Raw genomic sequence first — 15,935 nt, 5'->3', positions numbered from 1 at the left:
CCCGAATTTGAGAGAGTCTACTGTATATAATGTTTTTTCTAACCAAATCATTAATTTAGCCATGAAAAAAATTATTTCATTTGATTTTTTATGTGGAAAAATTTTTTACGCGTAAAATAAGCATGCCGTGTAATAAAACATTTCGACACGTCGAAAAGAGGCATCGAGTGACGCGCCACCTAGATTGTTCGCCGAGCACGTTCTCTCAGTTCACGATTTGGTGCGGTTCTGTGTGAGAAAAGTTGCGAGAAAATTGCATTTTGACCCAATAAATGGTGAAATTGTGGCATAAAAAGTAGTTGTGCAAGTGCCCAAAGTGTCTATTGTGCTGTTGAGGTGGAAAATAGTGTGAAAAACTGCACATTTTTCGTCAATCTGGCGAGGTAGGTGTGTGCTTGGGTGGTGAAAAATTTTCTGCTGCGGAAACAAAAGCATCAATATGGCCGCCCATGAAAAATGTCTCATTGTCTCGCTCGGGCAAAAATAAAATTAAATTCACCGTCTGCCCATCAATGGATGGATTTTTCCTGGGAAAATCACCCTACGCTGGGGCTGGGCTGGGAAAATGGCACCTGGGGGACTGGGAAGGTGATTTTTGGGTGATTTTGAGGAAGGTGGTGGCTTGTTTGGGAGACTCTTTGCAGCTTCCACCCCTCGATTTTGAGCCTCGAGGTTCTTTTTCTTCCGTTTCTCACTGGTCTCTTGAGGTCTTGCGCGCATGGGAGAAAGAGAGACGCAAAAGGCAACTGGCGAGACGGGAATGTTTGACGCTCCAAAAAAGTTTCCATTGAAAATTGCATGAGCACGTTTTTCATGCAGAGGCGGAAAGTTCGTAGCTCCGGATGCGGAGGTGACCAAACAATGCCCACAGATTCCACACAAGTTCTAGCACCTAGCCCTCAAATTCTCCAAAAAAAAATCTCCCATATTCCCCGGCTCTGCTGCCGTGCCCTGGCCACGAATTTCGGCGGGAAACTCCCCGAAAAATCCAAAAACCTGAATCCCAAACAATAACACCCGGAATGCAAATCACTTAATTTTTAAAGACCTCAGTTTAGGGCTTTAATTTCAGGCTGATTGAGGATTTAGGTATTCGTCTAGGTTTGACTCTTCCAGAAGGGTTATTCATAACTTATTTATTCATTTTCTTACGGATGGATTCTCTGAACATAAGGGCCTCTTTGTGCTGAGTTAATTGAACCCTTTCCCAAGAATTCTTTACAATCTGATTGAGAAGAACTTACTAAGAACTGAGGTTTTTCTCGTGTTAATTTAACTCGGCCACAATTTAAAAAACAGGATGGGAACGGATATACAGAGTCAGAAGGAAGATTTGCAGCTTCCTTCCCTTTAATTTCTGTAGAGAAGTAGGGCATGTTGTAATATCCTCTCCCTAATACATTTTGCTTTTCCCACCAACTTTATCTGGGGCATTTTGATGCATTTGGGCTTGTAAATTGAAATAGGGCTAATAGGGGGTTCCTTTCAGGTATATTTACCAATGGTTTTCTCTACTTAATTGTTTCTTTTAAAGACTGGTAGAAATTGGTTTAAGTTAAAGATGTTTTTATTTATTTTTTTATTCACATAAATATTAATTTTCTATGTTTCAATTGAATTGTTTAAATTCGGTGTTTGTAAAGGCGTCTACACATTGAGAGCAATTTTCGTCAAAAATTGCATTTTTGACAGAAATTTGACGTTTCCCCCTACAACGCTGCAGGGAATTTCCTTCAAAAAAGCTATTTTTGACAAAAATTTCTCCCAATGTGTAGAGGCCATAAAATTTTAAAACTGAACATCAATTCTAATTAATACGGGTCCCTGACTTAATGCTCTAGTCTAGGTAGACTGACGGCTTAATCCGAGAGACAGGTTATTGGGAAATTGATGGGAATGTAGTCTAATCATTATGTTGATTATATTTACGTTAAACCGTATCTCGGCTTCATTCGTAAACCTGTCTTGGGTCTAAGGGCTCAAATAGACTCAGGCTGATCCTCACAAAAAATAGCCTGTAAAATTTATCGTACACTGAGTTTTCAGTGTACGATAATTTTAGACAGATCTTTACTGCCAAATTTTATGGCCCAAATATTCTCGAGGATCAGCCTGAGTCAATTTGAGCCCTAAAGCTTATACGGGCTTCAGACCTAAAGCTTAGCCATATGGCTTTAACCTTCAAAATTGGTTGTTATTTAGATTTATGAGCAAAATTCATTAAGCACTCAAAACCAAAGGCGATATTAACAAAGCCTTAAAAGTTTAATAATAATAATAGATTTTTGAGGCCTTCGGGAACTGGGCTAAATCTCTATTTTGAAGCCGGTGTTAGCCATAGGGGAAAGTACTCTCCCTTCGAATAACGTGAATTTTCTTTTAGCTCTCCTAATTTCACTAGACCTCACGAATTTAGAAGATCAGCCTGATCCTCCAAATTATGGGCTGATCCCTGAGTGTATTGACACAAATCCTCATTTTTCGGGCTGATCCCTAAGTCGATCCCTGTGTCTATTTTGGGCTTTACACATTTCTATTAAATATTAGTTGGCTTATCATCAATTGCTGATAATTCCGTGATAATTTAGTGTAAATCTCTTACAAAAGACAAAAGAAATTCACATTATTCGAAGGCATGAACGTTCGAAGGGAGAGCACTTTCCCTTATTGGCATATACGGGCTTTAGACCTAAGGCTTAGCCATCTGGCTTAAGTCGTCTAATTCCGTATCAAGCACGATTTTTAAGGAAATTTTTGTTTAAGATTGAATGTTAATTGAAATTAATTAATTGAATGTTAATTGATTGAATGTTAATTGCCGGCTAAAGCCGGCATTAACTGCTCTAATTTCTTATCAAATAATTCACTAGATTCTGAAAGTTGTGATATTGGGTTTTTATACCTTTGGGAACTGTTACGATTTTATTTGGAAAGATTTAACTTAGAATTGGATTATTAAGGTAAATTAACCTATTAGGCTTTCAAGAAGCAATAAAATTGCTTGCTATATAGGATTTGGGGACCTTCGGAAACTGGGCTAAACCTCTAGTCTAAAGACCGCTTAACGATTTTTTTTTCGAAAAAAAAAGCATTTTTTTAAAGGCTTTTCTTTTCATATTTTAATTAAGAATTCTCAATATTTTGCATTTATTTTGCATTTACATTTATAGTATTAAAATTAAAGACATATATATTGACATAAAGACTAGAAATGACACTTTGCTTTAAAAGATTATAATCAAAAATTTTTGTATCCAAATCTTTAAAGATCTTCTAGACAAACTGCTCATTTCTGATAAAAATATTTCGGTTTTCAAAATCTCATTGACATTCTCCGGTAATGTGCAAGATCGACCAGATAATTAGACTATATTAGACTACATCCCATCAGTTTCCCACTAAGCCGTCTCTTGGCTCAAGCCATATTTGCGTCTTGCACACAAGTTTGTCTAGGGCATCAGATTTTCAATTTTAAGGTATAAAATTTTCTTTAGCCTTTTAGTCCTTCGGGACCGCGGCATATGCTGCAAGCCAATTTAACGATATTTTGAATAAAAATGTAGTTCAGGAATTAATCGGACACCTACAAAAAATATTCTCAATTTGCACGTCCTTACAATTTGGAATCATTCATAAGAATCGGATACTTGTAGATTCTAAATAAACCAAAAAAATGCTATTAAAATAATTGTAACTAAGTATTTACGGCTTAGGAAAAACTGTTAGGAATTTAGTCAAATTATTATTTTGATTATAATCATGTTAAGTCGTCTCTCGGGTCTCGGTTTAAGTCGTAATCGTGTCTAAGACATTAGATTGAAGGTTTAAAGTTTGACTGAAGAATTCGCATCAGCCATTAATAGTAAAATTACAAAACTTTAAAAAGAGGAGTCTTTCTTTAGTATTAAAAATGTTACTGTAACCATTACGTTTAAAGGTCTACATACCTAAAAATAAACCTTCATGCTTCAAGATTAATTGACTATGAGAACTTCAAAATTTTCGTTTTTGTTTTCCTTCTAAGATTTAGAACTGTAAATTGTTTAAAAATTAAAGTTTAATGTTAGCATAATTTAAACAAAAAAATATATAACAATTGTAATAAGATTGAGAATCTATAAATTTGCTAAATAACCTAATATCGCTTTCAGATTAGAGGTTTTACTCTGTTCTTAAAGGCCTCGTAATCCTAAACAATATGCAGTTTTATTGATTGTTCTTTAAATAACGAATTATTTGTTCTAAATAAGTGAGCCCAACTCAAATATTTTGTCTAATAAACCATTAGAGAAGTTTAGTCATACGATTAGTCTTTTAGTCTAATGCCTGTGTAACCCTAGCTGTCTTTTCAGTTTAGAGGTTTAACTCAGTTCCCAAAGATCTCATAATATTAAATTACATACAAGTTTATTGTTTTTACAAAATTAGAAGGGTCATATGCTTTTAATAATTCAATCCTAAATCAAAGTTGACGAAAAAAAACAGAAGTTAAGCCATATAGTTAAGACCGGGTTCAGATTATAGGTTTAGTCCAGTTCCCGAATGTCTCAAAATCTTAAATTGCGAGCATTTTTATTGCTTTTTGAGAGCCTAATAGGTTGTCTCTAATAATTTAATCCTAAGTTAAATTTTTCTAAAAAATCGTAATTGAAAAAAAAGAGAGTAGTTAAGCCTTATAACTAAACCTTGTCTGAAGCCCATATAAGGGCATTGACAGATTTGAGGATTAGCTGAGAGACGACTTAGCGTAATTATATTCGAAATAATGATTAAATTACATTTATATAATTTTCCACTAAGTCGTTTCGCGGCTTAAGTCGTAAGTGTGTCTAAGGCATAAGCCTTAGGTCTGAAGCCCGTAATAGCTAATCCCACAAATATGATGAGATAGAAGAATATTCTGCTTCAGTTTCGGTTGAATTGCAATATGACGCTTAAATTTTTTCAAGTTCACTTTTAAACTTCTTATAGTTCAGTTTTAAATTCTCCTGAAGGTTTTGTTTCAAACTTCAATAATTTGAAGCAAAAGATAAAAAAAATCAATTAAAAAAATTAAATCAAAATTAATTAAAATCAGTTGAAAAAACATTTTAAAACGAACAGGAATCTCATAGAATTATTTTATTTTTGTATTTATGTGTTCTTTGTTTCGAAAATTATAAAATAAGGAAGTTACTAGACTTAAACAAATGACAGACACACAAGATATACAAATATGTTACCTTTTATTAGAGAGTCCTTAAAAATTCTCACCCTAAAAAAGACAAAGGTGGTAACATTTCATTTTTGCAAAGACATAATAAACAACTGAAAAAAATATTATCTCTCTGTTTATGGCTGGTAACCAAATTTGTAAAGTTCAATGGCCCGTTCTTGCAATTCTTTTTCATCGGAATAATTTTTCGTCTCTCTTGGGTTCTTCTTTTAGTTTATTTATCCATTAATTTTCGGATAAAAAGTTTCGTTTAAGGTGTAGTATTTATTATGTAATGGTATTCCTATGACACAGTCAAAAAAAAATTAAAAAATTGATAAAGAAATTAATTAAAATTGATTAAATTTATAAATAATTATTCAAGTATTTCAGAAATTATTTAAAATCGATTTAATTTTAAATTAAAAATAATTTCTTTTTTCTTTATTTACCATAAAATTTTATTTACAAGGCAATATTTTTATTTACTGTAATACTTATTTAATATTCAGTTTATTTAAAAAATAATAAAATGACTTTGGGTAATAAAAACGTAATATTATAATAAATGCGATACTTAATTCTTCTTACAAATTGCATATTGTTTCAAAATTGAAATTTTTCCCATTAAATACTTTTTATTTCAACTATTCTTATTTATATATTTTTTTTATTTTATTGCTGTTAAATCATACAAAACAAAGAGACAATCTTTAAGAATAACACAATAAATTGTAGGATTCTAACTTTCATAAGTTCAAGAAAAAGATTCAATAATTTTTAAATCAGATTTATAGGAAGACACCTACATTTTCAAGTTTTTTTTTAATAAATTTTTTTAAGCCAAAAGAAAAATCGTTTAACATCAGCAATTTCACAATAGTTCTTATCTACAAATTTAAGCTTCAAATTTGTGGGTCATTATATCCCAAAAACAAATTGACCATCAGACCCAAAGACCGATTAGCTCGGTACTATCTCTAGCCGTAAATAAATAAGTTAACTGACGTGATTAATCTTGTAGGACTTTTCAACATCTCATCTCTGTCGCAGAGGTTATATTTCTTATTAATATTATTTTTTTCTTGTCAGTTTATTTAATATCAATTATCAATAGACCTCATTTATTAATGGTCTATATCGCACTTCTGTGATTTGAGTGGCACTTTAGGCCGGCTTCAGACCTAAGGTTTAGCCCAGTTCCCGATGGTCTCGAAATTCAAAATAGCAACCAATTTTATTGTTTTCTTTTTCAGAATGTAATGTATCACTTGTCCATGCTGTTCAATCTGAATTGATGATAATTCTCTAAAAAATCTTGATTGATAAGAAATTAGAGAAGTTAAGCCATATGGCTAAGCCTTATGTGCTGGACACACTTACGATTAAAGTCCAGAGACGACTAAGCTCGTTCATAGCCAAGTCAGTTCCTTACACATTACAAATGAGGCTTAGTTAGTACCACAAAACATAACTTTCCTGGGTTTTTATGCAGATATTTCTAGTGAAATGCACTAGTAGTCGCACTATATTTCGCTCGTAGAGATGATGCTCCTTTCTTTCTCCGAGCATTTATACAACCTACTCATCACACAAGCTAAAAAACTTCATGAAATTTCTAGAAAAAAAAAAACACTTATCTAAAGTAATGTCCTGGACACACTTACGACTAAAGTCCAGGGACAACTAAGCTCGTTCAGCGCCAAGTCAGTTCCTGACACACGGACGAGGTTTAATATTTTCTGGCACTCACAAAACATAACTTTCGTGAGTTTTTATACACATATTTCTACTGAAATGCACTAGTAGTCTTTTGAAAATAAAACTACTCTTAAATTTACTTCACAATTAACGTATAACAACAAGAATTTTCACTAGAATCGCGAAAATTGGCTTAAGTCGCGAGTTAACTTCCACCACAGAAATAATTGTAATTAACAATAATTATTGCACGTGTACTGAGACATGATTTTACAAATAGTTTCATTTTCAGAGGAGTATTAGTGCATTTCAGTAGAAATATCTACATAAAAACCCACGAAAGTTATGTTTTGTGGACGTCAGTGAATACTAATCCTCATTTGTAGTGTGTCAGGAACTGACTTGGCTATGAACTAGCTTAGTCGTCTCTGGACTTTAGTCGTAAGTGTGTCTAAGGGCATAACAAATGAAATCAAATCAATGAATTCAGGTCAAATGAAGTAAATACGGAGATCTGTCATATCTCTTGTAAGCAACTGCTCACAATGAAGTTTCAACACAGCAATTTTAACTCAAATCATATTCAAAATTTAACGTATTTAGTGTTAAAATCTTACAAAAAGAACAAATATTTAGAAAGAATACATTATTCATCAAATATTGGAAGGAAATTTCATAATTTTAATCAATTTATTTTTAGTGTCTAGTTTTACCCTCAAAGTGTCCAAGATTATTTAGCGTATATTATGCAAACACGCCACTTGGAAAATCTTCATTATAAATTTTTTTGAGATAAAAGCGGATTCTAAAAATATACAAAATTCTCTATCTAATTCTGTAATAATAGAAAAATCGAAAAATTCCTCTAAATGCCACTCAAATCGAGGAAGTGCGATATGATTAATGAACTGAGCTGCAATTTACGAAAGTATTTAGGCGAAATTTTGACAGGTTACTGTCTGGTTTTTGTGAGGCAGATTTCGCCACACCGTTAAAAGGTGCATGTCCTCGCTAATAAATGGAGAGTTTACAAGGTTTTGGGTCTTGCTCCTGCTGGAATTTTAGGATGTGTCCAGACAATTTTACCATTGCATCAATTTTATTTTTCTCTCAATTAGTCTTATTACTTTACAACTTCCTAAAAAAGAGGACCATAAGTCAAATTCATTAAGGATTATCAGAAGGTACAAAATTTCAATGTCATCCAAAGCGTCAAGATCTTGTTTTACAAATATTTAATTATTTTAGTAGTATTCACTTCACAGTAAAAAAAAATGTGTAAAATTTTACTACTATAATAGTGCAAAATCGACCATTTTAGTTGTTTAATTTAAAAATGTTTAAAAATGCGTAACATTTTGGTAATTTATTGTCACGTGATTGAAAATTACCACTATTATAGTTGAAAAATTTTCAACAATGTTGTTTAATTTGAAAATGTGTAAAATTTTAACACTATAAATAGTGTGAAATCAGATACATTAATTATTTAATTGCAATCTGTGTGAAATTTCTCACTGTTATAATCATAAAAATTTTTCAACAATGTTTCGTGATTTAAAACTGTTTGACAAATTCTAAAAATTACTACTATTTTAGTATGATTACAGTTTTTCACATTATTATAGTGTGAAAAAATACACAACTTTATGGTATTTTTTGTCACATGATCAAAAATTAACACTATTATAGGTTCATCATAATTTTTAACACTTTTATAGCGTGAAACCTTGTGCATTTCAACCAAAATTGTTGAATTTTTAAACAAAAGTTGTGTAAAAATTGTTGAATTTACAATTAAGACTTATACTTCAGTCGAGATGCTTTTCATTGGGCAAAAGTCATATAGAACATAAAGTATTTATATGCATAATAAGTATATCGTGAAGATCCGAGCATCAGATGTAATTATCTCGCATTAGGCGGGGTCCCGAGTACAGGGAAAACCAATAAAAATGTCTAAAAAGGCAAATGAAACAAAATCTTCGAAATGAAAAGAAAGTTCAACATAAACAGAATTAAACAATTTATGAATTTACACATAAAAATTCAACAATTTCTAAATTCAACAATTCCAAATTCAATATCTTGAAATTCAACAACTTTAAATAAAACAATTTTAAATTAAACACTTTTTCCAAATTTAACACTATAATAGTGGTGTGAAAGATTACACACTATAATAGTGTTAATTTTTTTTAATTGTGTTCTCTTACACTTTTTTCTCTAGAATTATCGCAGAAATTACTCCGTAGATAAAATTTCGCGGAATACTCTAGTTTTTCCAATTTTTTTTTTCATTTCCGGATACGTTTGGGGCTCTGGTGTCCATATTTCTTAACCGATTGGGACAAGTATGGGTTTATTTGAAAGGCCTTTGAATTCTGAATATATTTGAGTCGTTTTTTATTGAATATAAAGCAGATTAACCCTTTAAGGACGATACGCTTTTTTTCTGATTGAAAATCAATAATAAAAAAGAAGCTAATAAACAAAATTAATTAAATGTCTTACATCTAGCCTTGGACAATCCAACAGAGTCTGATTCGGTTTATATTTTGCTTCTATGAACGATAGGAACAAAAATAGCCTAAAAATTTAAATAATTTTTCTGACGATACCAATGAATGATAATTTTTACTCTAATGAAAAATATTATGTATGAGTAGTGTACTTTTTATTCCCAAAAGGATATTGCTTAAAAAAAATTTAAAAATATAAAAAAAACAATGAAAAAAATTATCTGTGCGGTCAATTGAAAATTCGTAACTTTTGAGCTTAAATTTGCTTAGATATTGCAAAAAATATCCTAGATTCCTACAACCTTCTACTTCACGATAACGTACAAAGATTAGAAAAAAAGAACTTTGGGTAGTCAGGAAAAATAATTTTCTCTATGGGTCACGGGTGACCCAATTGTCCTTAAAGGGTTAAAAACAGAAATAAAAATTAATATTGCGGGCATTCTGCTTTGTTGCAGATGCAGCAGACATGAATGAAGCTGATTCAGCAGGGGGGCCCCGAGGGCGAAGCTCAGCCCCTCCTGCTGCAGCTGACCGCAGATCGTTGAATTTGACAGCGGGCCCAGCGGTGCGTGTGAGTGGGGGATCTGCATTGATAAATCCACAGCAAATGTCCCGTCTGGCCACGGACAATCGTGTCCTGTTGATGAGCAACAACAGCCCAAGTGGGCGAAATCAGCAGCAGCAGCAGGTCATTCAGTCCAGTGGACATCATCAGGGGAATTTGATATTCATATCGACATCGTCAACGGGAGGAGGAGGAGGAGGGGTAGGGATAGGAGGAGGAGGTGGAGGAGGAACAGGAGATTTGAATAGTGGCAATCTCAATAGTATTAGCACAAGTTTGAGTGGTGGTGTGGTGATCAGGACTCATTCGGCTGGCGGTGAGGCGTCCAGTGGTGGCATCGTCAGTGTCGGCAATGTGACTCTGACGGGTTCCACTGCGGCTGTCTCATCCACATCAACATTGTCTACCTCAGTGCAGGAGGCGACAATTGTTACATCAACCTCGGCTGATTTGCACAATTTGCTGAGTGCACAGCGTAAGAGGGTTAAAGTTGAGGATCATCGTGAGAGTATTGCTGCCATAAAGAAGCGCATCTTGGAGCACAAATACTCACGATTGAGGAGTTTGAAGGATAAGTGAGTGAAAAATGATGGATTGGGGGGTTTTTAGGGGGGCGAAAAAGGGATAAAAGGGGTGGATTTTTTTCCAGTATAATTCTTATTTCAACTTTAACTTCTTTCTTACCCTCTCTCTCTCTCTCTTTCTCTCTCGAAAAAGGCACACGGAGCATGTGGCTGAACTATTTTTCCTCCAAGCGTCTGGTAACATGATGGATTATCCGACTTGGCGAAAGAAGCCACAGACACCGGAGTTGATTAATTTCGCAAAGACATGGAGATTAGACCAAACATCAAGTGCATCTGATGATGCAACAGCCAAACTGGTAAGGATTTATTTACTGTTTTTCTATTTTTTTTTACACTTACTAGGTTTTTTCTCTCTCTCTTTAGATTTCTCATTCTATTTTTTTACTTTAAATATTTATTTGCAAAGTTTAGTATTAGGAGAAAAAAAAGCAACAATGACCTTCAGAGATGATACAGAATTGTGATGAACCACAACTTTTTTCCCCGGGAACCGCATTGCATAATAATTTATTTAGTTTATAAACAACGTCCAAGTCATTAAGATTGAATTGGTTCTGTGTAGCTTTTAGAATACTGCTCTTCAAACTTTGAATGACTTTTTGGGTGAAATTACAGATGGACGGGAATCTTGTTGAATTAATTTTAGGGAAATATCCTTTTGCCTATTCCTGCTCTGAAAAAAAAATGTTTTGTCAAATTAATAAGACAAGTTTGCAAAAAGAATGTTCTTCCATACAGAATATGGAAAAGTTTTGTCAAATCGGCGGCCAACTGTATCTTGTTAAAAGTCTGTCCAAAAGGTGGTTTTCCATATAAAATGCAAGAAAAAGTTTTGTCAAATTGATAAACAACATCCTTTTGACAACATTTCAACAAAATCCATTTTTTCGTTTAACAAAACACATTTTTTTCAGAGTACACTGAGAGAAAAAAGAGGGCACGATTAACTTTTTTTCTTCGTAATTTTAACACTCTTTAGGTGTAAAAATATATTAACATTTTTTAATCTTATTTTTACACCTTTTTGAGGGTAAAATTAACATGAAAAAAGGTAATTTTAACCCCTAATACACCTAAATAAGGTAATATTTACACCGATTTCGGATCAATAATGCTGGGTAAAATAACATTTCCGAAATGTTATTTTAACTTTTTCGGATTTATCTCACTCAGTGTATTAACTTGTCTGAAAACTGTGCAAAATCTGGTGCATTCACTAAGTAAAAAGTTAAAACAACTCTATGGTAGAGTTGAATTAACTCTGCGAATATCGATGTAATTGTTACTCTTTTTCGTTGTAAAATTTAGTAAATAATGGCGTTACACTAGTAGAAATTTTCGTCAAAAATTGCCATTTTTACAGAATTCTAACGTTTCTGCCTGCAGGGATAGGGGAAATTTTCTTTAAAAAGGCATTTTTTAAAGAAATTTCTACTAGTGTGTAGACGCCAGAGTTGAAACAACTCTTCGTGCGATTTGAATTAATTTGTCGGATATCGATGTAATTATTACTCTTTTTCAATGTAAAATTTCATCTCGACTGAAGTATATGCTTAAGTGTTTTCATTTTAAGAATATACTTCAGTCAAGAAGATTTTCCTGTGAGAAAAGGAACATCAATTAGAAATATGCCTAACAGTGTTTCATGAAGACATTTGCGTGCATCACACGAGATATTTCGCTCGGAACATAGGGAACTTGAGATCAAGAAAATATTAATAAAGAAAATGATAAAATTAAAATAAAAAACATAAAATTGCAAAACATATTCATTTTGGGATTTGAAAGAGTTAGGTGAGATTCTTAACAATCTCACCTACTATAATCCTAACAAAATTTCATGTCGTCCGATCGACCTCAAATTTGGCCAAAATGTGTTTCGCCACTTCCTGATTCCGAATATATATGTGGCTAAGTTACGTTCCCGGCCGGCCGGCCGGCCGGCTGGCCGGCCGGCCGCTCTTTGGAGCTTAATAGCTCCTAAACTAAAAAAGATATCGACTTGCGGTTTTCGGCAAAGGTTATATATCGGGTGAAAATTGCAACTTGGTGCATAGACCCCCCACCCCCCACCCCTCCTTCCGCCATTTTGAAGACCCCCTTTTTTTGTTTTCTCAATAGCTCCGCCCCTATGGCATTCAGCGGACTCAAATTTTAGTATGTTATAGCTGGGCCTTAGAGCTTTCCATCAATACCAAACTTAAGGTCCCCCGACCCCCCTGACCCAAGCTATAAGGGTCCAAAAAAAATTTCTTAAAATGGCCATAACTCCGGTTCTAATTGTCAGAATGTAAAAAGTGAGGGCTTTTTGGAAAGCTCTCGTGAAATGCCACTTCTCCTTCTAACATCGTAAGTTCATAAAACCACCGCTAGGGGCGCTTTTTTTAAAAAGAAAATTTTTAAATCTTAAAAGTTAAATAACTCAAAAATTCCATTGTGCATCGGGCTGAAAATTTAGTATGTTGTAGCCGTTGATTATACCTATCAAACAAAAAAAACCTTAAGTCGATCCATAACCCCTGACCCGAGCTATATGGGGTCAAAGTTCGAACATTGACCGGCCTCTATCTCCGGTTGTAATTAACATAGCGACCTAAATTTTACCTTTTTGGTTTCGTCTCGATGAGCACTTTCAGATGGAAGTTCAAAAAGTCACCACAGGTGGCGCTGTGATAGCGTCAAAATTCATCGAAATTCAAAGTCACTTTTCTCAAAAACGGCATTGTGCAAGTTAATGAAATTTTAGTATGTTGTAGTCCAGTCTAGGACGTTTCCAAAATGGTGCGTATGTGCGCTGTGGTTTCAATGGAACCGGAGATATGAGGGGTCAAAGTTCACGAAATTCAAAAAATCATATCTCCGGTTCTATGTGACCGATTTTGATGAATGAGGGCTTAAACGAAAGATCTCACCAAATGCTACAACTTTCTAGAATATTTGAACTTCGTGGGACCAACACCAGGGGCGCCACAGTCGAAAAACCAATTTCAATATCACATAACCTCAATTATCTCGACTGTCGCTGAACCGATTTTGATGATTACTTCAACATAATTGTAGAGCACATTTGTCTCTACATTTCGTCCATACATCATTTTCCGCTCAGACTACGCTATCACTCCGATTTTGCCGTTTAAGTGTGAAAAAATTGATTTTTCCAATAATAACGCTTTGAAATCACTCAGATGCCAATTTGACTGCCTCTACTCCACCAAGACACTTAAAATAGGGGTTTAAATGGAAAGTCCCGCAAAATACAACAATTCTTTGATTTAGTTGAAGTTCAACAAATGAACACTTGGGGAACTCTGGATGAAAAAACGAGTTAATAAACAAAAAACCTCGCTTATCTTGGCTTCTGAGTAATCGATGAGATCATGTTCTATGGGAAAATTATAGAGAACATTCTGGTCTACATTTCACCCATATAACACTTTTCTGTCAGTTCATCCAAATCCTTGACATTTTGGTTCAAATACAAAACTTGTATAATTTCACGAATTTGATTCAAGATAACTGAATGGCGTCTCCCAAAGTCAGCTCCAAATCGAATTTGCATGCACTCCGAGTTAGCTCACGTTAAGAATCTCACCTACATAAGCCGGTTAGGATTATCTGTCCCTTATTTTAACTCTAAAAAAGATTTTTTTTAACTCTTGAAACGATTTATTTTAACTCTTAAAACGAGTTATTTTCAGTCTTAAAAAGTGTTATTTACACTCTTTTGTCATGTAAATTTTAGGAAAAAAAAGTTAAAACAACTCTTCCGAATATTGCACCTAAATATAGAAGCAAAATCAATTCTAAAATATAGTTAATCGATAATCACAACGAAATCATTTTATTCTTCAATTTTCTTATATTATATTCACCTCGTGCCACCGAGTATGAGATAAGGAAATACGGCAATGGAATATTTGCGTAAGAATTGCAATGAAAATGCGTAAATTAACGAAATACGGTGAGGCTACGGTGAGCATTTTATTGTCAATGTGATTCTGACCTAAAGCGAAAAATATTATTCATTGGTATTGTCAGAAAAATTACTTAATTTTTTGTACTTAATCAAGCTTCTGTCTTGGTGACCCTCCATAGAAAGAATTCTTTAGACACATTGTTATTACAAAAATTATGTTTTTTTTAAATAATTTTTTTGTGATTCAAAAGCTTTATAACTTCAATTTTCTCTAAGAAATTTGATAAATTAAACTCGAAAATACCGGGTCTTAAAGATTCTTCAGACTTTAACTTCAATAATTTCATATTAAAGGGTTACGTGGTATAAATAGACAAAAAAAAGCATGTTTTTCTCTATTTTTTCGACATAATAAAAAATGTATATAATTCAAACTGTTAGGCATATAAAAGTACAGCATTTAAAGTATATTTTCTGGAATTTTTATTGATTATTTATTCAGTAACCCAGCCCTCCCCAAAATACATATTAGGCACTTTTTTTCATATCGTGCCGTACAATTTAATTTGAACAATTTAGAAAAAAAAAGAAACAATAATTATGAAATATAGTAACAATAAATATTTACAATTTATAATTCATTAATGTAATTTAATTCATTAAAAAAATTAGCTACTTTAAGTGTATCCACCATCGAAAAATTAAGGAGATCTTTTGGACTTTTACTTCCAAAATGCTTTAGTCTTAAAGAGTTTAAATGCTCGCAGTATAAAAGGATATGTGGAATTGTGAGAAGATTAGAGCAATTGGGACAAATGGGTTGAGGTTCACGGGTCATTTTATAGGATTGAGTCAGTCGTGTATGACCGATTCTAAGGCGGCTAATAAGAGTGCATTCTCGGCGGGATAGAGATGGATCCAAAATAGGTTTTTTTGGTGTACTTGAAATTTCTTTGATAAAGCCAGCCACCTCATTATGGAACCATTCATTTTCTAATTTCACATAAAAAATTTTATTTAGTTTAAGTGCACTTCGTATTGAAATTGTAGGAGAGGGAAGATTATAGGACAGGGATGCAGTCTTGGCTTCTGAGTCTGCCTTTTCATTGCCTTCGATAGACCTATGACCAGGAACCCATAAAATGGTAACAATTCCAAGTTCAATTAGAAGGGAACGAATTTGTTTGATCACAGGATTTCTATTACCTAAATTTTGAATTGCTTGAACCACACTTAACCCATCGGTCGCTATGACCCAACTTTCATGAAAATCTTCGCCATTTTTTATATATAGGAGGGAACTTAGGATTGCTTTCGCTTCTAATTCAAAAGAAGATGTTGGAACAGAACATCTTTCATTCAGAATTGATCCGTGTAATGATGTTATGGCATATCCTGCATTATCTCCTTGTAGTGAACCATCACAGAAAATTACGAAGCTATTTGG

At 33.4% G+C, this 15,935-nt stretch overlaps 1 protein-coding gene across 2 annotated transcripts in view; it reads left to right on the top strand.

The window, feature by feature from the left end:
• Positions 1–183: 183 nt before the first annotated feature.
• LOC129804856 (helicase domino) overlaps positions 184–15,935 on the top strand; it is a 97,803-nt gene continuing 82,051 nt past the window's right edge. For both annotated transcript variants that reach the window (XM_055852515.1, XM_055852514.1), the window contains exons 1-3: positions 184–383; positions 9,876–10,560; positions 10,703–10,868. In XM_055852515.1, coding sequence (XP_055708490.1) covers positions 9,887–10,560; positions 10,703–10,868 — 840 coding nt within the window. In that variant the 5' untranslated portion in view covers positions 184–383; positions 9,876–9,886. The remainder of the gene's footprint in view (positions 384–9,875; positions 10,561–10,702; positions 10,869–15,935) is intronic.

This window comes from Phlebotomus papatasi, chromosome 2, assembly GCF_024763615.1.
Source record: "Phlebotomus papatasi isolate M1 chromosome 2, Ppap_2.1, whole genome shotgun sequence".
Lineage (NCBI taxonomy): Eukaryota > Metazoa > Arthropoda > Insecta > Diptera > Psychodidae > Phlebotomus > Phlebotomus papatasi.
This window is presented reverse-complemented; position numbering and strand designations above follow the sequence as displayed.